The sequence below is a fragment of the Plasmodium malariae genome (genome assembly GCF_900090045.1).
Source record: "Plasmodium malariae genome assembly, chromosome: 13".
NCBI lineage: Eukaryota > Apicomplexa > Aconoidasida > Haemosporida > Plasmodiidae > Plasmodium > Plasmodium malariae.
This window is the reverse complement of record NC_041787.1, coordinates 794,644-822,571: the sequence shown is the minus strand read 5'-3', so window position 1 is coordinate 822,571 and position 27,928 is coordinate 794,644. Positions and strand designations below refer to the sequence as shown.

The window sequence follows — 27,928 nt, the reverse complement described above, 5'->3', positions numbered from 1 at the left end:
GAGCAACACTTATTCCTAATACTTTACACATAAACATATACATACATATACCCATACACACATACATACATACATTTCAAAATTAATGAGGAGTTATGCCCTTCCTTCGGAAAGAACAAAATCAGTGAATATATTTTATGTTTAATTTTATTCACTTGTATAATATTTCACTATATTTCTTTATATCATAATTCGAAGCATAGTTCTAAGTGTAAAACATAACACAATTTAGATAAAGTACCGTGTGCGTGCAATTTGTAATATGGGAAATATAGTAAGTGAGCAGAAAAGAAAGCCATTGACCTTGCTGGAATTAAGCACAAAAATTGGAGAGTACAGAACCATAAATGAGGTATTTGATGAAAAGAACAGTAGAAGAAAAATTAGTAGAGAGGCATAAAACGATTTGAACATGTGCTTATGTATGTGTTTAAGCATATATACTTATATTTACACACATGCAAACATTATGTATGAATTAATGATATCATTTTTAAGGGAGACCCGGAAATGGTAGAAGATCCTGATTTCCCTAAGAATATGATGAACGAAGCATTAAATAATAATACTACGAGTAAGAAAAAAAAAAAAAAAATATGAAAAGAGATTTCCATAGAGTTTTAATTTTGCTATTGATAATTCTTCTATATCTTATGAAATTCTTGTTGATTTGCATATTATATTTTAAATAAACAGCAACAAATAGGAATAATACATCAATGCAATTAATACGATGCGTGCGTATGGGTGTATGCGTGCATGTGAATATGATGTTTATTTGTTTTTCTGTAGATCATAAGTGCACTGTTTTTCTTCCTTTTTCTTTTAAACATACAATAATAGGACATTCTGTATAGTGTTCACATTTTTTTTTTTTTTTTGACTTTAAATTTGCATTATTTACTTTTTTTTTTTTTCTTTTTTTGAATCTATTTAATGAGCATTATTTCCTTTTTATTTTTTGCTACTAGTCGATGGGAACTCTGTTCAGGGTACCTTTGTGTATTACCCTAATAAACGAAAACCTAAAATGTGGATAGGGAATTATAAGATATTAAACCCTGAAGATATTCTATGTGCAAATGTAGCAGAAAAAATTGGAATGACTGAAATGGAATGGAAGAATTACATTAAAAGGAAAAAAAGAGAACAGGTTAACATGCATATATATGCATAAGGAAAAATAAGTCTTTATACAAAGGAAAAAGACAAACAAGAAAGACAGCATAACAGCTGTGCATACTAACGTGCGTATACATTTACATGTATACGCTTGTATTTATGTATGTATGTTGTACTTATGCATGTTTGTATGTATGTACGTACGTATGCATGTTTGTATGTATGTTGTACTTATGCATGTTTGTATGTATGTACGTACGTATGCATGTTTGTATGTATGTACGTACGTATGCATGTTTGTATGTATGTACGTACGTATGCATGTTTGTATGTATGTATGCATGGGCTTGCATTTAAGGAGAAAGTGAGAATGCTACTAATTATACTTAATTTATTTTTAATATCAGGAGGATGAAAGTAAAGTAGTAGTAGATCTTAATTTTGATTACCCTTTCAGAGAAGAAACAAATTCATTAAAAGAAATTTTTAAGAAAGAAAATATCGAATTTCCTTACAGAAAAAATGATAATCTAGTACAACGTAGTGATAGCGAATTTATAGGAAATTCTCTACATGTTAATGAGGAATATGAAAAGCTAAATGATCATGATTCGTATGTATATTCTCATAATAAGAATTGCGTTACGAGTGGACATGGGTTTTTTGAAGATGTATATTATGACATGACTAGTGAAAATGAGGGAGGAGAGGGAGAAGAAGTGAAAGAGAAATACATGAAAAAGGAGAAAGAAGTGAAAGAAGAGAAATACATGAAAAAGGAGAAAAACGAGAAAGATGCAAAAGAACGAGTAGAGGATAAGAACGAACTATTGAACAACAGCTATATTAACAAATTAAACAAGGATATTACAAAATTCAACTTGGAACAAGAACAGATTATTCAGGAGAAACGTAAAGATATATATGCATATTCTAGCACTAACACAAGTCATTTGATTGTACCTCAAAAGAATGGGTCTTTTTTAATGAAAAATGTAGACTCAAGAAAATATGATAAAAAAAATATTATTGAGGAATTAATAAATGAAAACAAAAATAAAATAAACTCCAAAATATATTCTCTAAAACAAAAAAAAAGAGAGCAGTATGCAAACTTGTCTTCCCTTAGCACAAAGGAAAGTTTAGAGATAAAGAAATCTAGTAATAAGGACAACATATCAAAAAATAAGGTTTACCGTAGTAAAACTCTTGTAAAATAAACAAATTCTCTGTAAATGGTCCGCAACAGGGTTCACATAGGTATGTGCATGCGCATACACTAGTTTTAGGGTCCTTATATACATACGCATATATATACAAATATATGCGTAAATGTGCATGTATGTATATGTGTGTATACATATATATGTAAGTATATATACTCTAAACGGTACCTTAAAAATGCATATTTTTGTTAAAAGTACGTAATTTTACTCTTCGAAAAGAGTTATAAATATTTTATTTTCCTTTTTTTGATGTTTTAAGTTTGTGATATCTACTACTTTAATTTATCGATACCACGCATGTATTTCGTGAGGTTCATTGTTAAAAAAAGTAAAACTTTTATTTTTATTTGTCTTTTTTTTTTGTTCTTGTTATTTTTGTCTCTGCAGCACCAAACGCCGTTGGTTGGGTACAGTCAACATATCATATATATATACATATGCACATGTATATAGATGTATACATATACATATGCACATATATACGTAAGTATGTACGTATGTACATATACATGAAAATATATTTAATTCACTAATAGCAGTGTGAGCACTTTTTTGTGCAAAAAATGCAGAAACACCTTTGTAAAAATATTTTTTTGTGAATATTGCTTCTTTTATATTATTATATGCGCATTTTATTATAACATCATTTTATCTTTTCAATAAATGTGTATTTTTTAAACTTGTTTAGTAAATTGTTTGTTAATTTAGCTTTATATATATATATATATATATATATATATATAAATATGTATGTATGCATGTAAGTACGTATGTAGTTACATTTTTTGGCTTATTATCACATATGTCCCTTTAAGCAAATTTAGTTATTAATTTTTGTTTTTGCGAAATTTACTACCATTTTTAACTTGAAGTTAATTCGATAGACAATTTGATTGTTAATTTTATGTGTGTTGTCTTTTTTTCTTTTTCTCATGTTTTTTGTGTCATACTTTTTTTATTCATTTTTTTTTTTTTTTTTTTTTTTATTTTATTTTTTTTTATTTTTTATTTTTTATCCCATGTGAACGAAATGAATTACACATAAGATCTTGCAAGTTAATATTGTGCACGTGAGTAAAATTAATTATAAACTTAGAAAACTGGTACATATATATGTACATATGCCGATGTACATTTAATATGAAATATTTCATTAATATTAATGCAAAAGAGGTTATCTTTGCAAATCTAAAATAACAAAATTGTTTTTGTCACCTCAAGTGCGCTCAGTCTATGCATGAGGAAGTTGAAAAAATACAGCTCAATTGGGTATTAAACAATTAATAAAAAGGCAAATAGTAACTAGGAAAATAATAAAAAGGCATAAAGTGAAAAGGCATATGGTGAAAAGGCATATGGTGAAAAGGCATATGGTGAAAAGGCATATGGTGAAAAGGCATATGGTGAAAAGGCACACAATGAAAAGGCATATAGTGAAAAGATAAATAGTAAAATGAGAGTTAGTGAAAAGGCGGCTTGTGCAAAGTCAAATGGTAAATACTAAAATGGATGTTCTACAAATGACCCTAACACAAGTAACCCCTGCAACATGAACATGGGTACAGTAGGGACAAATGTTAACCCCAGTGAGAAGACCTAAACGGAACATTTTTATAATTTTTAGGGTAATAATAATAGGTGTTACACGAAGGGAGTATGGAATCTGAATTGGTTATAAATTCATCGATCTTCGATGCGACATCTCTTCCTTCTGCTATGGCCTGCACAACTGTGCTAGGACCTATTCTACAATCTCCGCATGCAAATATCTTTTTATAATTAGTTTGATATATTCTATTTTTTGTTTTTATACAATTATAATTGTCAAGTTCAATTTTAATTGAATCCTTTTCCCAAATAGAATCATCTGTTTTGTAAAAACCTAGTGCTAATATTACAACATCTGCTTTGTAAATTCTTTCAGTAAATGGAATATCAAAATATTCTTTGTGATCTTTTCGTAAATGATAATTTTGAATAATGTCATTGTCAGCCATAGAAGATGAAGAGTGAGAGCTAGCAGTTGTAGTTCCCTGTCCGTTTGGCTTCTCTGGATGTTTATAACTTTTCATTTTATTTGACTTACTTGACTGTTTTTTTGCTTCACTTTTAGCGGTAGTAGCAATGGCAGTGGTGATATTGGAAGTATTAGTATTAGTAGCCGTTGCACTGTTTTTCCTGTTCTCAAATTTTGAGCACTTTTTTAACTTGACCTTTATTGCTCTAACTCCAGATACCCTCTTGGGGTCTTTACTGGACGGGATAAATTCTAAACTTCTGACGCAAAATTCTCGTGGGTCTCTTCCTTGTATAATAATAGCTTCTTCATGCGAATATTCGACTTTGAAAATATTTTTTAATCCTGGCCAGCAATAATCTGTCGTACTTATAGGTGGTACATCCTGTCTAGTAAATTGTAAAACACTAGCAGCACCCATACGAATAGCTAAACTAATACAGTCAACAGCTGTTTTACCACCACCTAATATGATTACATGTTTTTCAGAGACATCAATATAATTGTCATCCATAAGATCAGATTTGATTAACGATTTCTGACAGGATGTTAAAAAATCCATAGAAAAATATATATTATGTAAATTTGCACCAGGAATATCCAACGTTCTAGGTATTTTAAAACCAGTAGCTAACAAAATAGCATCATATGTTTCCATTAAGTCAGATAGTTTTATATCAACCCCTACATTTATATTATTCTTCATAATAATTCCTTCCTTTTTCATTAGTATTAATCTTCTTTCTATAATTTTTTTATCTAAACGTACATTTGGAATTCCGTTCATTAGTAATCCACCAAAGTATTCATCTTTTTCAAAAATTGTAACTTCATGTCCTGCTTTATTTAATTGTTGTGCTGCTGTTAACCCTGCAGGACCTGATCCAACTATTGCTACCCTTTTACCTGTCCTTTGACATGGTATAATTGGTTGGATCCACTTTTTTAAAAAACCAGCTTCAATAATAGAAAGTTCTATAAATTTTATAGAGACAGGTTTATCATTTATACTTAACACACATGCATCTTCACATGGGGCAGGACAAACTCTCCCTGTTATTTCTGGGAAATTGTTAGTATCTAATAAACGTTCTAAAGCCTTTTTCCATTCATTTTCATAAATTAAATTATTCCAATCAAATATTCTATTACCTAATGGACATCCTCCACCACTTGAATTAGGATAATGACAAGTTGGAGTACCACAATCCACACATCTAGATGCTTGTGTTTTTAATAACTGATTATGTAATTTACTTTTTGCATTTATAGGCACAATTATTTCTGAATAATCTAGTACTCTACTACTAATATCTTTTAACGGGTGTGATAATCTTTCATATTCCTTAAACCCAGTCACTTTATTTGGATTAGCAACTAAAAATGGCTTTGCTAAGTTCATATTTGGAACATTTGCATAATCTGTTGATGCTTTTGTTGTATCGTTTGTTTCATTTTCATTATTATTCGGGGTAAGCATAACAACTTCTTTGCCAATAGCAAGACGAGCGTCTCTCCCTTCAGGGGAATCGGTAGTAGTATAGGCAGCGTTATTTGTATTTGACATAGATGTCCAAGGAGCATTGGTAGATACAGTAGTGCTACCCCTGCTGTAGGCTCTCATCCTAGCGACATTACTTTCCACACTTCTAGCAGCATATAGAGAATCCTCATCATTATTAAGAGGAACAACACTGGGTATTTTTTGAGTCTGATCACCCGGCGCATTGCTATCATTATTATCATTTGCACAAAGTAATTTTTTCAAAGTATATATATTAGGACTTATTTGTTTTTGATTCATACTGATATAATCATCTCCTTCTTCTCTACTTATTAAGCATTCAATAAATTTATTAGAGTTTAACGATTTTAAATGCAAGTCTAAGAGGTATTTTTCATTAAGCATATATTTCTTTATCATTTCTTTAGATTTCTCATCTAGAGTTTTTGGGAAAATACTTTTAAAATTAGCAAAAGCACTACACTTAAAAGGAATTTCAGCATATCTTCTCCACTTTCTGTTATTTTTTCTACACAATTCTAAATTATGTGTAAATCTTTCAAAATCGAAATATTTTTTTTTTTTTATACCATGTTGTTCACTATATATTGTATTCATATCACTGGACGGATTTTTTATAGTTAACAATTTTTTACTGTGATTATCTTGCAATATATCATATATAATTAACCCGTCAACATTTCTTAATGCCAATGTTTTTGGCAATCCTGATATATCATCCGAAATTGTGGTAAAAAATTGCATAGCTTTTTTATACATGCTTTCTGGTTGGTCTACACTCTTTAGTAGGGAAGCCCAGTCATCTAATATAGCAGCAGCTTCTTCATTACCTGTTTTTACAAATTCTATACAAGCTTCAGTTAACACTCTTTTAATATCTCTTGGGATAATTTTAGTAAATCGTTGTAAATTATCATCAAAGTTTTGTAGTAATATTTTAGCAGTACATGAATTGGTTCGTTCATAATGTTCATGTAATAACTTTTCTAATGTCATTTTTTCATCCATAGTTTTACATACTTTCAAATCGACCATTTGATGATTTACATTCTTTTCATTAATATCTAATACATATGCTATTCCTCCACTCATACCAGCTGCAAAATTACATCCTATTTCTCCTAAAACTACTACAATACCTTTGGTCATATATTCACAACCATGACATCCAACTCCTTCAACAACAGCAATAGCTCCAGAATTTCGAACAGCAAATCGTTCACCTGCTCTTCCGGCGAAAAATGCCCTTCCTTTAGTAGCACCATACAAAACAGAATTTCCTGCAATCATATTTTTTTGACATTCATTTATAAATAATGAGTTCTTAGGAAAATGTACAGATATAATACCACCTGATAATCCTTTTCCTACAAAATCGTTTGCATCTCCTTCTAATTCAAAATTTACACCACTTGTTAGAAAAACACCAAATGATAATCCTCCTGTGCCTCTAAATTTTACATTTATAGTATCTATTGGTAACCCTTGTTCTCCATATTTCTGAATGATATGATAACTTAACATAGCTCCAACTGCTCTATCTGTATTTTTTATTGGCATCTTTATACTTACTGGTGTGCAGTTTAGTAGAGATATTTTAGACCTTCTTATTAATTCTCTATCAATAACATCAGACAGCTTATGATTTTGTGCTTCACAACAAAAAATTGGAATAGGTTTAAGTTTTTTTTTTTTTTTCCCATGACTTTTTTTTTCAACTAATATTTTTCTCAACTTCTTATTTGGTACCTGGACATTTTTCATATTCTTACCATTAACAGTTACGTAATATTTTACCTTTTCATTTGGTTTACTTTCTTGGATGACCTTGTTCTCTTCGGTGTGATCCTTATATCTTTTCTTCGCTCTTTCATTTTTTCCTGGCTCTTCATTGTTCGAGCTGCGTACTTCTTCCGTCTTCCCTTCATCCCCGATGTTTTCTTCGTCCTCTTCGTCCTCCTCCTCTTCCCCCTCATCCTCATCCTCCTCTTCCTCTTCCTCTTCCCCCTCATCCTCCTCTTCCTCTTGTTCTTCGTCCTCCTCTTCTTCCTCTTCTTCATCCCCTGCGTATTCCGCATCTTCGCACTCACAACTGTCAACATAAAATGCGTTTACGTTTTTATCAGCACCATTGACGCAACATCCACCATCGGTCGTTTTCGATGAATCATATTTTTTAACAGTGTTAAATGTTTCATTTATTAAAACGCTTTTTCCCCTCATTTTTGCTAGCCTAGTCAGACTTGTATTGTTGTTTCCCTTGTACTTTGAATTTACATAATACGTATTTACATTCGTTCGCTTCTTATCACTTCCATTTTTGGTATATCTCTTCTTCTTCTTCTTCTTATTATTATTATTACTATTATCATCCTTAATTTCATCCTCTGCATAATATTTCCATCCTGGGAAAAGCAGCTTAGAAAAATCTAGAAGCCTTCTTTTCTCGTCATATTTTAAATGATCCTTTTTTTTTAATAAATCAGATCTGCCAATAATTTGGGAAAATTTCCTAAACCCCATACTAGCCAAATATTCTCTGACTTCTTCTGCTAACATAAAAAAAAAATTAATAATATATTCTGGTTTGCCTGCAAACTTTTTTCTTAATTCAGGATCCTGTGTACATATACCAACAGGGCAAATATTTAAATGGCATTTTCTCATCATAATACATCCTAAAGATATTAATGGTTGTGTAGAAAAACTAAATGATTCTGCACCTAACAGAGCTCCTAAAATAACATCTCTTCCTGTTTTTAATTGCCCATCAATTTGTAGTATAGCTCTTTTTCTTAGTTTAGATTTACATAAAGTTTGATGTGCTTCTGCTAATCCAATTTCCCATGGTAAACCTGCATGCTTAATAGAAGTCCATTTAGATGCACCCGTACCACCTGACATACCACTTATTAATATTTGTTCACAATTACCTTTAACAACACCAGAAGTGATAACACCAATTCCTAGTTTAGACACTAGCTTAACTGATATCTTTGCTTCTTTATTTATATTTTTTAAATCATAAACTAATTGCCCAACATCTTCAATTGAATACATATCATGATGAGGAGGAGGAGATATTAAACCAACCCCTGGTGTACTTCTGCGTACTGAAGCTATTCTAGCACTAACTTTATACCCTGGTAATTCTCCTCCTTCTCCTGGTTTTGATCCTTGAGCAACTTTTATTTGTAATTCTTGTGCATTAACTAGACTGTATGCAGTTACGCCAAATCTTGCTGAGGCGATTTGTTTAACAGCAGAACTACAATTCGTTTCACTAGTAATTGGTTGTTGTTTTATTCTGTCTTCTGCTTCTCCTCCTTCTCCTGTATTTGATTTTAACCCCATAGTATTCATAGCAGTAGCAACAGTAGTGTGCGCTTCCTCAGATAATGAACCAAAGGACATAGCACCAGTACAAAATCGTAATAAAATTTTATTCACTGATTCTACTAGATGTATATTTATGGGTTCATTTTTTTTCTTTTTTTTATTATAGGATGGACATTTTTTATAATTTATTTCTAATTGACCTCTAATTTCACAATGATTTATTAATTCATTTTGTAATTCAGAATATTTTTTATATATATCTTTATTTCCTGTTCTTGTTGCTTTTTGCAATAAACTAATAGTTTCTGGATGATTCATATGTATTTGTGTATTACCTATATTTCTAAAGTGATATTCTCCATAATCATCTAATTCTTCAGTTGCGTCTTTTACATTTAATGTTAATATTCTTTTTGGAAAAGCATTATGGAATATTTTTAAAATTTCTTTCTCCACAAATTCGAATGTTACACCACCAATAATAGAATCACATACATTAATAAAACATTTTTTTAATATTTCATCTGATATACCTAGAGGTTGCATTAAACCACAACCCTTATAACTTGGTAAAGTAGATATTCCATTTTTCGACATAATTTTCAAAATTCCATAATTTGCTGCATGTCTGTAGTTACTTATCATTTGATGATTACTTAATCTTGCTTCATTATCTCCATATTTTATGATTTGCAGACTTTCATATAGTATAAATGGATATATACAATCAGCACCAAAGGAGAGGAGAACAGCTAAGTGATGAATTTCAAAACAATCTCCTGCTTTAACAATAATAGAACATTTCGTTCTTAAATTTTTGCTTAATAAATATTTATGTAATGCACCTACAATTATTATAGAAAATATAGGTACTCTACTTTCACTAATATTACTATGTGATAATATAATTAGTTGATTTCCACGTCTAACTGCATTTTCCACTTTTGTATTAACATTATCAATAAATTTAATTAAATATTTGGACGATATTTTTTTCTTATTACTTTCTTCCTTCCCCTGTTTCATTTTGTTTTCATCTGATTTGTTGAAGTAATCAGTTTGATAACTTCTCTTGGGTGATGATGTACTTTTTATTATATCAAATTTATAATCACCAGAATATTCGCCAGACATCATGGATTCTAATTTGGATATATCTACGGTCATATCTACTATAATATGAGGAAAATCAGGTAACTGAAGTAACATATTATAAAGAGCTTCATTTAATATAGGTCCATTTATAAATATTCGTTGACAGTTTGTATAGGAACAATGTAATAAATCCCCTTCTTTCCCTAAATTACTCATGAGGGACATAATATTTTCTTCTCTGATTGGATCAATGGCTGGATTGGTTACTTGAGCAAAAGTTTGTTGAAAATAGTATAATAAATTTCTATGTAAATAACTTAAAAATGGGAATGCTGTATCATTACCCATAGCTCCTAACCCATCTGCTGCATGTTTTACCATAGGTGATATTATAATATTAAAAGCATCATATGTATACCCAAAAGCTTTTAACTTTTTAATTAATAATTCATCATGATAATCTAAATTTGTTTCAGCACTACTATAATAATCCTCTTTACTTAGTATAGTACCATATTTATATGCATTCATACGTATATTTTCCATATTAGAAACGGGTTTAATAATATTATCTAAATGTATAGAATAATGATCTAACCATTTTTTATATGGTTTTAGTTTTAAAAATTTACTTAACACTTCTTCATGTCTTAAAAATTTCTTTTCTTTAAAATCTACCAATACTACTTTTCCAGGATAAACACAACCTTTATGAGTAACTTTATCATAAGATAAATCAACAACACCTGTTTCACTAGATAAAACAAATAATCCATAATTTGTAATACTATATCTTGCTGGTCTTAATCCATTTCTATCTAATGATGCTCCTACTTTGTTTCCATCAGTAAATATAACCAAAGCAGGTCCATCCCATGGTTCCATTAAACATGTATGATATTCATAAAAAGCTCTTTCCAACGGACTTATATTTGGATCTTTTTGATATGCCCTGGGCATTAACATCATAATTGCTTGCTCTATTTCTCTCCCTGTCATGGTCAGAAAATCTATAGCATTGTCGAAAAGGGAGGAATCCGAGGGAAAGCTAATTTCGCCTTTCGTCTTTTTAGATTCACCATGTTTTACCCGTCTCTTTACGCATTTCCCAAAGTGTTTACCACTGCCATTGTTGCATTCGTTGCCGCAATTGTTTCCACAATTGTTATTACTGTTGCTGTTAGCACTGTTTCCTCCATTACCGCTATTACCTCCACTACCATCATTTCCGCTATTTCCGCCAATGTTCCTGTTACAATGATTCCCCTTCAAAGTGTGCTTTATGCTCTCCTCACTAAGATCCATCAAGTCGTCCGATGAACTCTTAGACGCTTCATTTACATTACTCAAAAACTCTGAGTTACTATTAATGTCAGAATTCATGTATTCCCTTTTTATTTTATAATGTAAAGCAGTGCTGTTATATGTATAATCCCTCTTCAGTTTTAAAAGCAAATTCCTTCTTGATTTCTTTTTTATTCTATTTCGTGTTAACATAATATCTTCAAAAGTATCTCTTTTCTGAATTATCTCATCATCGTTATCATAAATAATGTAGTTTTCTTCATTAATTGGCCGTAAGTCTTTTATGGAAACAGATTTAAAAAAGCTAGGAGCTTTAGCTAGCTGCATGCGTTCTTGAAATAATAAAGAATTTACACTAATAGTATTGATTTCACCATTGTGACAAATCCTTCTAAAAGGATGAGCTGCATACCATGTAGGAGAGGTGTTCGTTGAAAATCTTACATGAACCATAGCTAAATATGTAGTAAATTGTTCACTCAACAAATCTTCAAAATATAGATATATTTGTGAAGGGGTTAGTAACCCCTTATAAACTATTGTTCTTGAAGAAAAGCTACAAAAATACATATCATTATGTCTGACTAATTTTTTTCTTATAAAAAATGCAAGTAATTCTATATCATCTGGTAAATCATTTAAATTTAAATTACTATCATCTGTAAAATTTATATCTGAAAATGGATATATATTAAAATCATCATAATTTTTAAATACTGATCTTTTGCATACAAACATTTGAGCAATAAATGGTTCACTTTTTTTTACAGTAGCACTAATGACATCACTTCGAACAGGAATTGGTGATCTCCATCCTAAGACTACTAGTCCATGATTGTACACTTCTTTCTCTATTTCATGATATAAAAAAAGTCTTCTTTCTTCATTTTGTGGTAAGAATATCTGAGCAACTGCATATTCCCCTTTTTCTGGTAACAAAAAAGGCAACTGACATGTATCACTTAACATTTGAAAGTAGTCATGTGGTATTCCAACCAAAATACCTGCACCATCTCCATTATTTGATTGTACACCTCCTCTATGACTTAACCGAAGCAATATTTGCATTGCTTTTTGAATTACATTCCTCGAGCTTTTTCCATTTATATCTGCAACCACTCCTACACCACAAGCATCTTTTTCGTAGCGACTGTCATACAGGCCCTTTTGGTGGCTTTTCTTTTTCATTTTACTGCCCTTTAAACCTTGTTCCACTTTGCGTTTTGCTTCACGTTGCACTTCGTTCTATTTAGCGTTTTACTGCACTTTAAACCTTTCTATATTTTTTGTTTCGCCGTATGTTATACTTCTCTGTGTTTTATATTTTTATAAATTTTTTTTTTGCTTTTATTAACAGAACAAATGATATTTAGCCGTGATTACCCAGTTACGTAAACAAATAAAAGACTGTATTAAAATACATACAGTACTTGCAAATGTTTAATTTTACGAATTATGGAACACAAATAGAATGGCGTAAGTGAGCGTGTAAATGGGATGTATATTTTATATGCATATATAAAACACAAAACTATTTACACCATTCGTCTATAAATGAAAACCATAAAAATTTAATTAAACATAAAAAAAAAAAAAAAAAAATACATTATTATAAAAATGGAAAAAAATGAATTAACATATAAAAAAAAAAAAAAAAATGAATTATAATAAAAGTGGGAAAAAATATTCAATTATTATAAAAAAGAAAAATAGTATTATTTTGTTTTGATGTTTTGCATTGTTCGTTTGTTCTTTTCTTTTCCGTTTTTATTCTGTTTTTTTTTTTTTTTTTTTTTTTTGTAGAAATCAAAATAAATACATATATTTAATTAAAAAATTAAAATTTTCATTTCTTTTTTAACTAATTAAAAAAATAAGCAAAATAAAGAAATGAAAATAAAGAAACAAATTTACGCATACAGAATATGTGTAACTTCACATATAGGCATGTGTTAGAATTTAATTAAATTTTTTTTTCCAAATAGTAGTTTTAATGTTAAACACTGTTGCATCTGTATTTTTTGGCACATATCATAATTGGTTCAAATAAATATATTTTTGTTTTTTAATAGAACAAAGGAAAAAATAAATATGAAAGAGTTCTTATTTTATATATTATATATTTTTTTTAATATTTTTTTGTATTAATTTTTTGGAAACAAACTCTTAAAAATATTAATAAATACGTACAATTGTATGTGCATACATATATATATTTATAAATACGTGATGGGAGACATGTATACAATTTGCAGGCAATGCAAATGGGACAGTGGCATTAATTTGTTTGCGATTTGAGCTACTTACATTCTTTTTAATACCTTTTAATTTCAACAAATTTTGCGATAATTCGGGAACATATCGTTCTGTATAAAAGTTAATTTGAATATTTAGCGAATTTTTCTAATTTTTTGTTTATTTTTTTTATATTTTTTGCAAGTCTTTTGTTTATTTTTTGTTTGCTTTTTGTTCGTTTATTTTTTTGTTCGTTCTTTGTTTAATTTGTTCTTTTTTTTCTTCAACTTTTTGTTAATTTTTTTGTTTAAATTTTTTGTTTAATTTTTTGTTCGTTTTTTTATTTACTTTTTTAATTTGTGTAACATCCTTCACGCTCATAGGTGTATAGCTTTTAAAATTTACGTATTTTTCTTTTTTTTTTTTATTATATATACAAATATATTTATACATATATGTAACATATATTTATATACTTATACATATATATACTTATGCGCATATATAACATATACATATATATAGATATACACATGCATACACATACATACATATACACATACATAACATACATATATTCATATATATAAGTTTAACGCATGCTTTACATATAATTTGAAAATGTTTAAGCGCTTGGGCATAATTTCAGAACATATCATTATGGATATTTGTTATTATAAGCTCAAAATTGCAAATACAGTACTTTATGTAAATGTTAATTTGTTTCTCAATTTTCTTTTCAAAAAAAAAAAAGCGTATTGTACAAGTACGCGAATGTGTACATATACATAAATGCTTACTCTTGCTAACACTTTTTTACGAACAAACCATTTAAACACAGAATGGAAAAAATTTTACCCGCATGTCCTGCGCAGTGAAATGAGAACATACTTATAGTATTATGAGTTTTTCCCTTTTGTATAAATTTTTAAATTTCATATATATGTACATACATATGTGTACATATACAAAGTAGGATGTAGTTAATTGTTTTTTTTTTTTTTTTTTTGTTAAATTTTGATGAGTTCAAAAAAAAAAAAAAAAAAATTTATTAACTTTTTTTAAAGGAGAATTATTTTTCTTCCCTTTTACTTGTCCTTTAGAGGAATATTGCATACATGTAAGTTCAGATATGCCTACAAGTATATGTACTATGTATAAATAAATATATATATACAATTTCATTTAAGGTGTACACACGCGTTAACCTTCTTGACCTTATTTCAAATGCAAATAGGAAGAACAATATTAAATAATTTTAAATTATGCTTTATTAAAAAAGTTGTCAAAATTGCAAAATTGGGTACATACATACATACATACATACATACATACGTACGAACATACATACACACGTACGAACATATATACACACGTACGAACATATATACACACGTACGAACATATATACACACGTACGAACATATATACACACGTACGAACATATATACACACGTACGAACATATATACACACGTACGAACATATATACACACGTACGAACATATATACACACGTACGAATATACATACATACGCGTATATTTATCTTTTTGCTAAAACTCAAATTTAACCTACTTCGTATATGAAATTTGTTAAGTGTTAAAAATTTTTACAGTTTACTTTTTGTACAAAAAAAACTATAATATGATATAATAAAAAAAAAATTTGGAAAATAAATGAATTTTTCATGGAAAAGAAAAAAAAAAAAATTATTAAAATAAAATAAAGAACTATATAACATATCACTACATGTAATTACATACCACTGAGTAGTTGTTCTTAAAAAAGATTCCCCATGACTTTCTGTTTAACTTTCTGGTGAGGTAAAAAATAAAAATAATCTGCAGATCTTATGGGTAATAAGCCACTATTTGAACAAACATTCATAATGTAAAGTAAAACTAAAAAATTAATAAGAGCAAAACAAACTTTTTGTAGCCAAAAACTTTGATTAGTATTACTTTCCACACTTTTAAATGCATCATTAATATTAAGCAAAGATTTTAAAATATTATATATTGAGTAAATAATAAAAATTATACCAAAAATACCTGAAGCGCCACCGGACATATACATAACAAATATATTCATTATGAGTCCTTTAAATGCATTAAGACAAACACCCCATGCTTTTTTTTCAAGAATTTTTTCACTATAAACTGATATATTCGATTTATTGTTCTCATTTTTATTTAATTTGTTTAAACAGTTTATATTCTTTTCTGTTTTTAAATAACTATCTCCATTCCCATACGCAGCTCTTACATCATCCTCAAAATTATAGCCAAAAGGTTCTGTTAACTTTTCATTGTTATCATTATACTTCCTTAAGTTGAAGTCCCATCGATTCATTTTTACTCTTACACATGAACTATATCTGTAATTTATCCTTCTCCCACAATATACGTGCAGTTTTTACCTTTTTTCCTTTTACCTTTTTATTTATTCATTCATTTATTTGGCTTATCATTTATTTGGACTATCGTTTATTTGGCTTATCGGATACTTGTATAATCGTATAGTTGACTTATGGTTTATTTGGATTATCTTTTATTTGGCTTATCGTATATTTGGCTTATCGTATATTTGGCTTATCGTATATTTGGCTTATCGTATATTTGGCTTATCGTATATTTCGTTAATCGTATATGTGGCTGCCCATATATTAGTTTATATGTTTTATTTCTGTTTCTTTGAAGGTTTGTATTTTTATATATGCTTAAATGCAAAATAAAAAAAAAGAAAATTTCGAAAAAGAGGAACAAGTTATAAATTCAAAACATATAAATATATGTGTGTGTATGCGTATGCAGGTGTATTCGTAACTCCCACTTGCAATCTCTAAATCAGTGATGTTATATTAATACATGTACGTATATACGCATACAGATATTTCTGATAACGTTCAAAAAGGAATATAAAAAACAAACGTTTAACTAAATCATTTCATCAGAAATAATGCGCTTTATAAATTTACCCAACATTGCAGAAATACCAACAGGTATATATATTAATCGTAAAGAAAATACAAGAGCGGGTGCTGCGAAGTGATGCTATTTTGTACCTGCTGTTCATACGCACATATGTATGTATGTACTTATGTATACATGTATGTACATATAATATTATAAGAACATAAAAAAGTGCTGAAATGACAAAATGCGTTTAATCTGAAATTTAACCTTTTAAAACGTATATTTCAAATAGCATCATTTATATCGCTTGGTTTAATGCGCTTCAATTATTTAGCATCACTACTGACATCCCAATTTTTTTTCCTCCGTTTAGCAGAATATTATGCCCCTTATACGTTGTCGCACGAACTAATTTTAAACGTGTTATGTTGATATGCCCGTAAAAAACCATGTAATAGTTGAAGAAAAAAAATTATAAAAAATATATCTATTGTACTTACTATGTAAGCTCATTTTTTCGTAGCCAAAAAATTAATACCATATACCACAGCTCAGTTGCAGTGTATTTAAAAAAAATTTATACTTAGAAAAAAAAAAAAGAAAAAAAAAAATAATGTTCATATTACTGTTAATATAAATGTGAACGTAAATGGTAAGTGCGAATGTATATGCGAACATATATGTAAATGTATAAGCGATTGTAAATGTCAACGTACCAGAATGTCATTCGTTAACAGAGTATATAAAATCAATTTCAATACAGCAGTAGTTCTTCATCAAATTTTAGTGCGATTATATATTTTCATTCAAAAAAGTGAAGCATACAGGCATGTATGTTTTTTCCGTTACCAATCGTATTCGAAAAACTGAAAGATAATTTCGGAGAACGAACTAATTTGTTAAAACATTATGAGAAGATAATTGTGCAATAGCTACACATGTATACATTATTTTACTTGTTTTTTTATACACTTATTAATTCATTGATTTCTACGTATATGATTTTATTTATTCGTTTATTATTATGTGTAAATGTTCTCAAGCATAAACTGAAACGACTAAATTTTCGTATTTCGTGAATTTGTTTTACAAGAGTATACTAAATTATGCGAAAAAGAAAAAATAAATATATAAAAAAGAATAAATAAATAAATAAATAAATAAATAAAAGAATAAAAAAATAAAAGAATAAAAAAATAATATAATAAAAAAATAAATAATAAAAAAAATAAAACAATTTTTTTTTTTTTTTTCATCTTTATTCATTTTATCAATTCGGAATACAAAAAAAAAAAAAAAAAAAAAAAAAAGATACACGTATATATAACATGTTACATTTTAATAAAATTATAACTGGAACAGCACAATTTTACCAATAATAAAATTTATTAGCACAAAAATATGAGATTTTTTTGTAGAATAACATATATTGCTACATACGAAAACAGTATTGACAACTGAACGATTTATGCTAAAGGAGTGTTCTCCATGTTGTATGTATGTGCAGTATGTAGTTGCATATAGAACGGGTGCCATAGGAGATATACGTGTAACACAGTGCTTCTTTGCATAATTCGTTTTTCGTTCTTTAGTTCTTTCCTTTCTTTCATTCATTCTTTCCTTTTTTTTTTTTTTTTTTGTAGTTGTAACTGTACTTGGTTATAAAACGATCATTTAAATTTTTTATTTTTTTTTTTGTACATACCATATATTCCGTTATAACTTCTGCGTGACATTATATTACCCTTCAATAATTGACGAAAAACAAGCAGGTCATCATACTGTATGTAACTGTGGAGAAGCAGAGGTGTTAGGGAAAAAGATGTAAATTGATTTGCGTATACATACATACATATATATATATATACGTATATATATATATACGTGTACATATTTATACATATTTATAATTATACATATTTGTATTTACATTTGTACGCACCCCACATGTATATGTCAGTACGTGTGTACCCGCTCGTAAGCAAAGATGAGTGAGTTAAATGAGTTCAACCAATTTAGCTTCAGTAACTACGACGATATCAACAGCAATAATGTAGAAAATAAAACTTCTCAGAATAATGGAGAGTATGAAATTAATGAAGAGTTAGGGTCTCCCAACAGCCTAAGTGACAACCTGGATAGAAGTAATAATTTGACGTACAATGATTTGAATATATCTTTGAATAGTGTCTATAATGATATAAATATAAATAAAAGAGAAATTGAAGAGAGTAGTAATAATCTTAAACATAAAAGCAGTAGTAATAATATGAATGACAGCTTAAATAAATACTCAGCCTCCTTAAGAAAAGAAAGTAGAATAATGTCTTTTGAAAATTCATATGAACAATTTTTCGAAAAAGAATCAGATATTTCAGATACAGAAGAGTCAACCACTTGGGAAACAGAAAGACTAAAAAGAATTGAAGAAAGAAAAGAATATGAAAAAAAAAAAAAAATGGAAATAAAAAAAAAAGCCGCTGAAGACTTAAAAAAGTGGTACGAAGAAATGGCTATTATAATTGAAGAAAAAAAAAAACAATCCAAAAAAAAAAAATCAGAAGAAAAAAGAAAAGAAGAAAATTTAGAAAATAAGACATGGTTAAAAGTATCTCAATATTTAGATTTAGAAAAAGGGGAGTATTTTAAAGAAAACAGCAGAATGAAACAAGTTCTCTTGAAACTAATAAAAAAGGAGGGATCTTAACACTGCGAATATGTAATAGATATAATATACATGCGTACATACACACAAATACGCACAGTGCATACGCTGCTATATGTTCACTTTTTGAAACCCCATTTTAAGTAAGCAATACTGTTTTCGATAAAAAGAAATTAATTGAAATGGAGAAAAATGAAATAAATTAAAATAGAGTGAACAAGAATAAAATGAGGGAGTATCGGAAATATTAGCAGACATTTTATTATATCTTATTTATTTACTTCATTTTTGTGGGCATGTGTGTGTGCTGGTATATACCTTTTTAATTTTTAAAAACATTACGCAAAAAAGACAAGTTATTATAAATGCATGTTAATAAAATTTTTTAATATAAAATGAAAAAACTATTTGCATTTCTCAGTATCACACTGAATTGTAGCATTTTCCTGGTTTCGCGTTCACCGCGTACAGATACACTTGTGCGTACTTAAATTGTATACATGTTAGCATGTGAGTTTGTATGCGCGTGAACATAAATACGTATGGACATGTAAACATGTAAGTACGTAAGCACGTGAACACAAGCACGTATGGGAATGTAGGGATGTATGCACATTTCCCACGGATGCGCAAAGAAAAATAATCCTCAAACGGTACATCGTACTAAGAGGAAGGATTAGGAATATTAAAAAAAAATATAAGTGATAATGTCGAATATTCAGGAAATAAATGAATATTCACTTTCTTACAATAAGAGTTTTACTTGAGGCAGTATTTTTATTCCTGAACTTGTCATCATATGTCAAACTTTTTTTGATTGTAGAAGATTTGTAATAGTTCACATTCTGTGGATCATCTTTTTTAATATTAGCTGATTCTTCCAATTTTTTGCACTTATAATGAGTACTATTATATTTTTTCATATTTCCCTCATTATTATTAGTAGAATTTTTTTGATTTTCCTCTTGGTAAATCAAGGGGGAGTTTTTTCTTGAACTGTTTATTAATGGTCTAGCTGTTGATATTGTATAGCTCGCGTTCTTCTGATTAGCATTTTTCACGTTTGGTGTTATGTTACTTTTGTAATTTAGTGTCATAGTGTTATTACTTATATTTTTAATGTAACTACTATCTAAGGCCGTTTTAATTGTTTTATCAGTATTTTTATGTTTTTCTGTTTGCTTATTATTAAAATTCAATGATTTATAGGGGGTAATGGATGAACTCGCATTCTTGGAAAACTTACTTATTTTGCAGAGGAATTTTTTATCGGGGATAGTTTTTCCATTATTATTAATTTTAGCAGCATCATTATTATTACTGTTAATATTATTAGTACTATTAATATTAGCAGTATTATTACTATTATTGTACCTGTCATCGTAGTAGTTAATATAATTGTTCTTATCACCCATAGCGTCGAAATGGGAGCTATTATTAGAAGCATTTTTAGAATATCCATTTTTGAGTTCATTATTTTTCTTATCCTTATGAATGGACTCAGAATTTTTAATAACATTTTTTTCGATGAATGAAATTATTTCTTTGAAATTATTTTGGTCAAACTCGTAAATTTTATCAGTTCCATTTGAACTCTTACTACTTTCAACCTTGTCCAAATGACTATTTTTCAATTCTTTCTCATCATCTGGTGTATGCTTTTTCATCTCATCACAATGGTCAACTGCATTTACATCGACCTGTGTGTCAACGACCTCATCAACCTTCGCGTCGATAACTTCGTCTGCCACTTCACCACCATTACCCCCTGCTCCATCTCCTGTATCGATATCCTCTGACACGCACACGTTATCAGAATAACCCAGATGTTCATACATATTTTCAACGTCCATGTTCTTCAACTCGTTTACGTCTTTTATTAGGCTTCCATGCAATGTTGCACTCAAATTAAAACTGTTTTTTCCCTTTTTATCATAATGCTTATAATTGATCTTATCAGAATTGTCGCTGCTTTTATCGTTGCATTCATTGTTGCTTTTATCGTTGTATTCATTGTTGATTTTATCGTTGCATTTATCGTTAAATTTATCGTTGTACTTACCGTTGTATGTATCGTTGTACTTATCGTCGTGCTTATCGTCGCGCTTATCGTTGTATTCATCGTTGTACTTATCGTCGTGCTTATCGTCGTGCTTATCGTTGTATTCATCGTTGTACTTATCGTCGTGCTTATCATTGTATTCATCGTTGTACTTATCGTCGTGCTTACCGTCGTGCTTATCGTTGTATTCATCGTTGTACTTATCGTCGTGTTTACCGTCGTGCTTATCGTTGTATTCATCGTTGTACTTATCGTCGTGCTTACCGTCGTGCTTATCGTTGTATTCATCGTTTCCTTTACAAGATTGTTTGTGGTATTCCCTCTTATAATTGGCCATATCATCTTTGCTCAGTCGGTTAATAATTTCATTATCACTTTCACTTTCACTGTTATTGTCAGAGTACTCCTTCCCCTTGTCTATTTGATTCAGAATGCTTTGCACAACCTTTTCCATTTTAACGCATCCCTGATTATTTGAGTTATTTAGCTTATTACTATGTTTCGAATATTTCGAGCTGCTATTCATCTGACTTCCTTCTTTTGTGCCATAATGACTGTTTTTATTCTTATCAAAAACTGAGGGGGGCTTATTTTTACTAATCATAGAACCGGTTGTACTAGTAGACGGTGCAACATTCTTGTACAACATAGAATTATAAGAATCCATTTTTTTCTTTAGATCTATATTTTTATGAGAATTAATAGAAACCATAGATACATTTCTATTGGCGTTGTTACTGATTGATCTTTTCCTGCTGAGTATCTGTTCATCCAGATGCTCATAATCAAAATAGGAATTTTTTTTTTCCTCTTGATTTTTTGTATCATTTTCATAGTGTCTTAAAAGACTACTAATTCCTTTATTTCTTACGCTGGAAGAGTAGCTAGTTTTTTTGTAATAATTATTACTACTGTTATTATTACTACTGTTTTTATTACTACTATTATTATTATTACTATTATAATTATATTTTTTGTTATAATCTGAAGACGTATGAAAATTGTATGAACTGCTCTTACAACTCATTTTAAAATGGCTTAACGATTTTTTAATTAGTTTAATGTTATCCCGCACAGCCTGTATATTTTCATAATGCATTTTCCCAAATGATTTATTTAATAAATTATTTCTAGAATTAATTTTGAGATCATTAAATAGTTGCGGGTACTGGGACAAGACGTGATCCAACAATTTCTCTGTTGTTGTTAAACTTTCATCAAATGTTATCATTTTATTGAATTGATTTTTACATAAATCTTTATAATAATTACACTCGTAAATTGTATTATCTTTTTCATGTAATAATTTTTCTACTATATCTTTATGTTCTTCTTCCAAAAATTTAATAGAATCATTATATTTTTTGGTGTATTCCTTCTCTTTTTGAATCATTTCTTTTAATATCATTTGGACTTGGTCAAAACTTTTTTCAAATTCTTTTTTAAGAGCCCCAAAATTTATTTGTGTGTGTTTATACTTCTCTTCTATATTTTTTAATTCTTTTAATTTTTCTTTTATTTTTATATTTTCTTCATCTTTCTCATTTATCATTTTTGTAAAGGTATCAATTTCGTCCTTTATTTCATTAATTAGAATATTCTTTTCTTGAGTAACATGCTGAAGTTTGTTTTCTAACTCCTCTACTTTTTTACCATACATTTTTTCCTCTCCTTCTAATATACCAGTTAGATTAAAATATTTTGCTTTGGTATCACCTAATTCTTTTATTAAAGATTCTTTGTCTTTTTTCATATTTTCATGTTGGTCCTTCAAACATTCATTTTCCTTCTTTATATTTTCTAATTCTTCTTTTATGGTATCAAAATCCTTATATAGAGACTCATATTTGGTAGATATACTTTCCGTTTCATTTTTATAATAATAACTTTTACTAAGAATAGATTCCTTTTCTTCTTGTAGCTTTTTCAGCTCTACTGATAGCATCAAATTAATATTTAGACTATTTTCTTGATCGAACTTCTTTTCTTCAATTATACTTAATAAATCGTTTTTTTCTAATTGTACATATCTCATCATATTTTCATATTTTTTACTATAATGAAACTTGTCCCTTATAGCATAATATTTTATTAAGAAGATGTTTTTGCATAAATTTACTAACACGTTTTTATATTTACTTTTAAGATCTCCATAATTTCTTATTAATAATTTATTCTCAAATTTTACTTTATCATTTTTTTTCATTAGATACAAATTCCTAATATTTAAATAACATATTTTGTAAATACTTCTATTTTTTAGTTTTATATGATTTCTCACACTTTTTATTAGATACTTTAAAATTTTGTTATATTTAACATCATTACTATTATTTATACAACGTAAGTTAACTTCACTCTTTTCGTACGATATTGTACTAACTTTATCTTCTATTTTTTCCATCCATTGTTTTATTTCTTTTATAGCTAATATTAAGTTTTCATCATTTTTCAAGTACGAGGAGCATACAGAATTTGCTGTATTGAAATATTTGAGATTTTGTATTTGAGAATAGTTTACTGATAGTTCTTCATTGAAGTTGTCCATATTTTCATATTCCTTGAAGTGGATTTTATCTTGGGTCCCTTCCTCATTAGGTGAATCCGGATGTTTATTATTTGCATGGTTATTAGGGGTATGACCGTTTTGGGCGTAGTCTTTTTTGGAATGGCCGCTATCTGCGGGATCCTTGTTTACTGAATGATCATATTCAACGCTATTAATTTCACTCCTCTTTTTCATTATCTTCTTGACGCATGTTGTAAACATATTATTAACAGTTCTAATGTTGCTTGTTAGTGTGCTTCCGCCTTCTAAAATTTTTTTCCCCTTTTCCGAACGAGCAGTTTCTTTATCAAAAACATGTATCATAGAAGCGCTGTCTTCGGGTAAAATATCATCTTTGATGTCATAGTCGTTATATGATCTTGCGTTGTTACGTAATAAATCGTAGTAAGATTTTGTTCTACTGTAACTTGATGTGTTATCATCCGACTTTTGATTCATCTGTTTGTTGTACAGCTGACTGTTAAGTAAGCTATCTTTTGCATTTTCTTCATTATCCTTTTTATCAAGGTTTAGCGTATTTTGAATTATACCGTTGTTATTGCCATTTCTATTTATGTTTACTTTGTAGTTGTTGCTATCGCTTTCTACGTTTAACGATTTTTCTGATTTCATCTTACTGACAAAGGGTTCACCACCACTCGACTTGTTATATGTGTTTAATTTTGTGTTTTTCTTTTCCCCTGCGTTATATAAGCCAATTTTTGTGTTGTCCCTTCTTAGATGCGCATGCGCATATTGTTCCCATTTATTCTTCAACTTATCTAGTGAGATAAGTTGGTCTTGATCCACAGTGTTATTTTTAAATGTGTGTACTTGACTCCTCGAGTAATTCATTAAGTATCTACGAGTGACGTTATTGCAACTACCATAATTATTATTACAACTATTATAATTATTATTACAACTATTATAATTATTATTACAACTACTATAATTATTATTACAACTACTATAATTATTATTACAACTACTATAATTATTATTACTATTATTATTAACATTAACATTAACCTTAGTTGCAATGTCAGCATAATTGTTTGTGTTATTTTTGGTTGCATTGTTGTATAACCTTTCGTTACTTCCCTTATATTTTTGTACACAGGATGATAAATTAGAACGAGGCACACCATAAAATTTGGTCGGATAATGCAGGTAATTATATGCATCATTATCTGTATAATTATTATTTTTCAAAATAAAATGTAAACTGAATTTATTTACATTCTGACCATTTATTCTTGAGCTATTATTAAATAAACTAATAGCTTCATTTATGTTTATATCACATAAAATAACATTTGTTCTTAGGGATAACCTATATTTTACAGAATCATTCTCTAGGTCTATCTTACATAATGGTAAATAAAATACGCTAAGTGGTTTTGGTAAGTATTGTAATTCTCCTTTATTATTTTTCATAAGAAGGGAAGATGTAGAACATGCAAAAAGAGTGTCATAAAACATTATTGTTAATACCCTACTTTCAAAATCATCAGCACTTGTATCAATAATATATTTTTCTATTTCTAGAGGCGATTCACTATATATAAAAAAATTAGTTGTTTTATCATAAACAAAAATATATGGTGTGGAATTAAATTTTTCTCCCTTCCAACAAGCAGGAGCGTGAATTAATACCTTGTAATGTTTCTTACAATTATTCTTACTGTTACTTATTTTACAATTACCTTTATTATTACTATTATTATTATTGCCGCTGCTACTAATACTGCTACCATTTATCATATCTGCATTTCTCATGCTTTTATTTAATTCCTCTGTTGAGGAAATTTTTTTAATTCCTTCTTCACCCTTTGAGGTGTTTTTATTACTTGCGTTCATGTTATTCAGTATGGTACTACAATTTTCTCCATTCAAGTTACTTGCATTTATTTCATTATTATTATCGTCCCCATACATAACATCCTCCCCATTCACAGCATCCTCCCCATTCACAGCATCCTCCCCATTCACAGCATCCTCCCCATTCACAGCATCCTCCCCATTCACAGCATCCTCCCCATTCACAGCATCCTTCCCATTCACAGCATCCTTCCCATTCACAGCATCCTTCCCATGCATAGTATCATTATTATTCATTTCTTGCTCGTTATTAGGAGTTTCTCCATTTTTACACATTACCATGTTTGACTTGTTTACATTTTTACTTTCTCCTTTTTTGCAACTTCCTACAATCTGTTCTTTGTCCGTTTTCCTTTCATCTTGTAAATTCGATGAACTATTTTTATTTCCATTCTCATTTTCATTCCCATTCGTGTATCCGCTTGTATTACAATATATCTCCTTCTCTTTTGCCTCATCTAACGTGCTAATATTTTTGGCTGCCTTGTTTAGGCCACAACAATCTTTATCTCCTATATCGATGCAAGAAATATCGTTAAATTCTTCATTATTTAACAAGCTATTTGAAGAAATTGATTTTTGGTCATCAATTTTTCCAATTATTTCGTAAGTATCAATAATGTTATCCATTGTAGTATTTCTTATCTTTTTTTTTTTTCTTTTTTATAGCCAAGTTGCACTTTTCAAATGATTTGAAAAGCTACATAAGATGTTACACTGCTGTTTGTGTCAAGAGGGGTTGACGATGTTTCATAAAAACAAAACAAAATAAGTTGACATAAAAAGTTTTGTATAAAAATATAAAAAGTTGTAAAACATTAAAAGTTAATAATGAATGATAGAAAAATAAAAAATAAAAATTATGACAAAGGACAACATGGGTCATTTATGAATATTGCATGGTGTGTACAGTAAGTATATATATGTATATATATAAATATTTGAAATACATATAAGTGTTTGCAATACACATAAATATTTGTAATACATGTACATATTTGTAATACATGTACATATTTGTAATACATGTACATATTTGTAATACATGTACATATTTGTAATACATATATATGTTTGTAATACATATATATATAAACGCATTTACATAAATACACACGTGTGTATATGCTTGTATTTAAAAAAAGCTGAACAAGAAAACAACAAATCAGTTCTACATTATGTATATACGACTGAAATAAATGAAAAAAAAAAAAAAAAATTAGGTATTTTTAAATAACACTAATTTCTTTAAAAATCTTGTGAGTCTCATTTACATATAAATATTCTATTCATTAAAAAAAATATTTGGAAAACCCTTGTGGTACTAGTTTTACGAAAAAGAAAAAACCTTTTTGAGTTACACCAGTTCAGAAATATATACAAAAAAAAAAAAAAAAAAAAAAAAAATTAAAAATCATTAAAAAATATGGAACTAGTGATTGCAAAAATATGTTAATCTACTACTTATTTACTCCTTTCTTATAGTGTCGTAATTTGCGATTTGCTTAGAGGAACTTAAGCAACTGCAACAAAAAAAAAAAGAAAAAAATATAAAAGCTTCAAAATATCAAAACAACAAAGAATCAAAACAACAAAACATCAAAACAACAAAACAAAAAAAATTAGTAAGAAATTTGTGAGAATTTTGTGAAAAACTTGTGACAAATTCCTTATAACGTAAAATGTAATTTTCTATAATCTTTTTTTCCTATTTGGATATTGTAAATTTTCCAAAATATAAATCAAACAGCAATTACAAAAAAAAAAAAAAAAAATTGTGTTGCAGAAATAACAGTATATAAAACATAAAATTATGCATAATAGTGTTCAACGAAAAAATAAAATTTATTGTGAAGTTCATTATATATATTTACATATATTAGTTCATAGGGAAACATTTATTTTTACAACTTTTGTAAGTAATCTTAGTTCGAAATTCAATATATCACACTTTTTTTCTTTTTTTTTTTTTTCATTGGATGGTGTAAA

The 27,928-nt window shown here is 28.6% G+C and overlaps 5 protein-coding genes across 5 annotated transcripts; 2 read left to right on the top strand and 3 right to left on the bottom strand.

Annotated features, from left to right (window-relative positions):
- Positions 1 to 262: 262 nt before the first annotated feature.
- On the top strand, positions 263 to 2,342 carry PmUG01_13025100 (conserved Plasmodium protein, unknown function; the record flags this gene model as incomplete). Its single annotated transcript, XM_029007226.1, has 4 exons — positions 263 to 352; positions 499 to 574; positions 972 to 1,153; positions 1,530 to 2,342. 4 exons carry the CDS (start codon positions 263 to 265, stop codon positions 2,340 to 2,342), a joined length of 1,161 nt encoding a protein of 386 aa, XP_028863637.1.
- Positions 2,343 to 3,925: 1,583 nt separating this feature from the next.
- PmUG01_13025000 (NAD(P)H-dependent glutamate synthase, putative) lies at positions 3,926 to 12,817 on the bottom strand (the record flags this gene model as incomplete). The annotated part of the gene is made up of 1 exon (XM_029007225.1): positions 3,926 to 12,817. The coding sequence occupies one exon, from the start codon at positions 12,815 to 12,817 to the stop codon at positions 3,926 to 3,928; it is 8,892 nt and encodes a 2,963-aa protein (XP_028863636.1).
- Positions 12,818 to 15,644: 2,827 nt separating this feature from the next.
- On the bottom strand, positions 15,645 to 16,217 carry EMC4 (ER membrane protein complex subunit 4, putative; the record flags this gene model as incomplete). The annotated part of the gene is made up of 1 exon (XM_029007224.1): positions 15,645 to 16,217. The coding sequence occupies one exon, from the start codon at positions 16,215 to 16,217 to the stop codon at positions 15,645 to 15,647; it is 573 nt and encodes a 190-aa protein (XP_028863635.1).
- Positions 16,218 to 18,767: 2,550 nt separating this feature from the next.
- On the top strand, positions 18,768 to 19,487 carry PmUG01_13024800 (conserved Plasmodium protein, unknown function; the record flags this gene model as incomplete). The annotated part of the gene is made up of 1 exon (XM_029007223.1): positions 18,768 to 19,487. The coding sequence occupies one exon, from the start codon at positions 18,768 to 18,770 to the stop codon at positions 19,485 to 19,487; it is 720 nt and encodes a 239-aa protein (XP_028863634.1).
- A 695-nt stretch (positions 19,488 to 20,182) lies between these two features.
- Positions 20,183 to 26,569, bottom strand: PmUG01_13024700 (conserved Plasmodium protein, unknown function; the record flags this gene model as incomplete). Its single annotated transcript, XM_029007222.1, has 1 exon — positions 20,183 to 26,569. The coding sequence occupies one exon, from the start codon at positions 26,567 to 26,569 to the stop codon at positions 20,183 to 20,185; it is 6,387 nt and encodes a 2,128-aa protein (XP_028863633.1).
- Between the last annotated feature and the right edge of the window lie 1,359 nt (positions 26,570 to 27,928).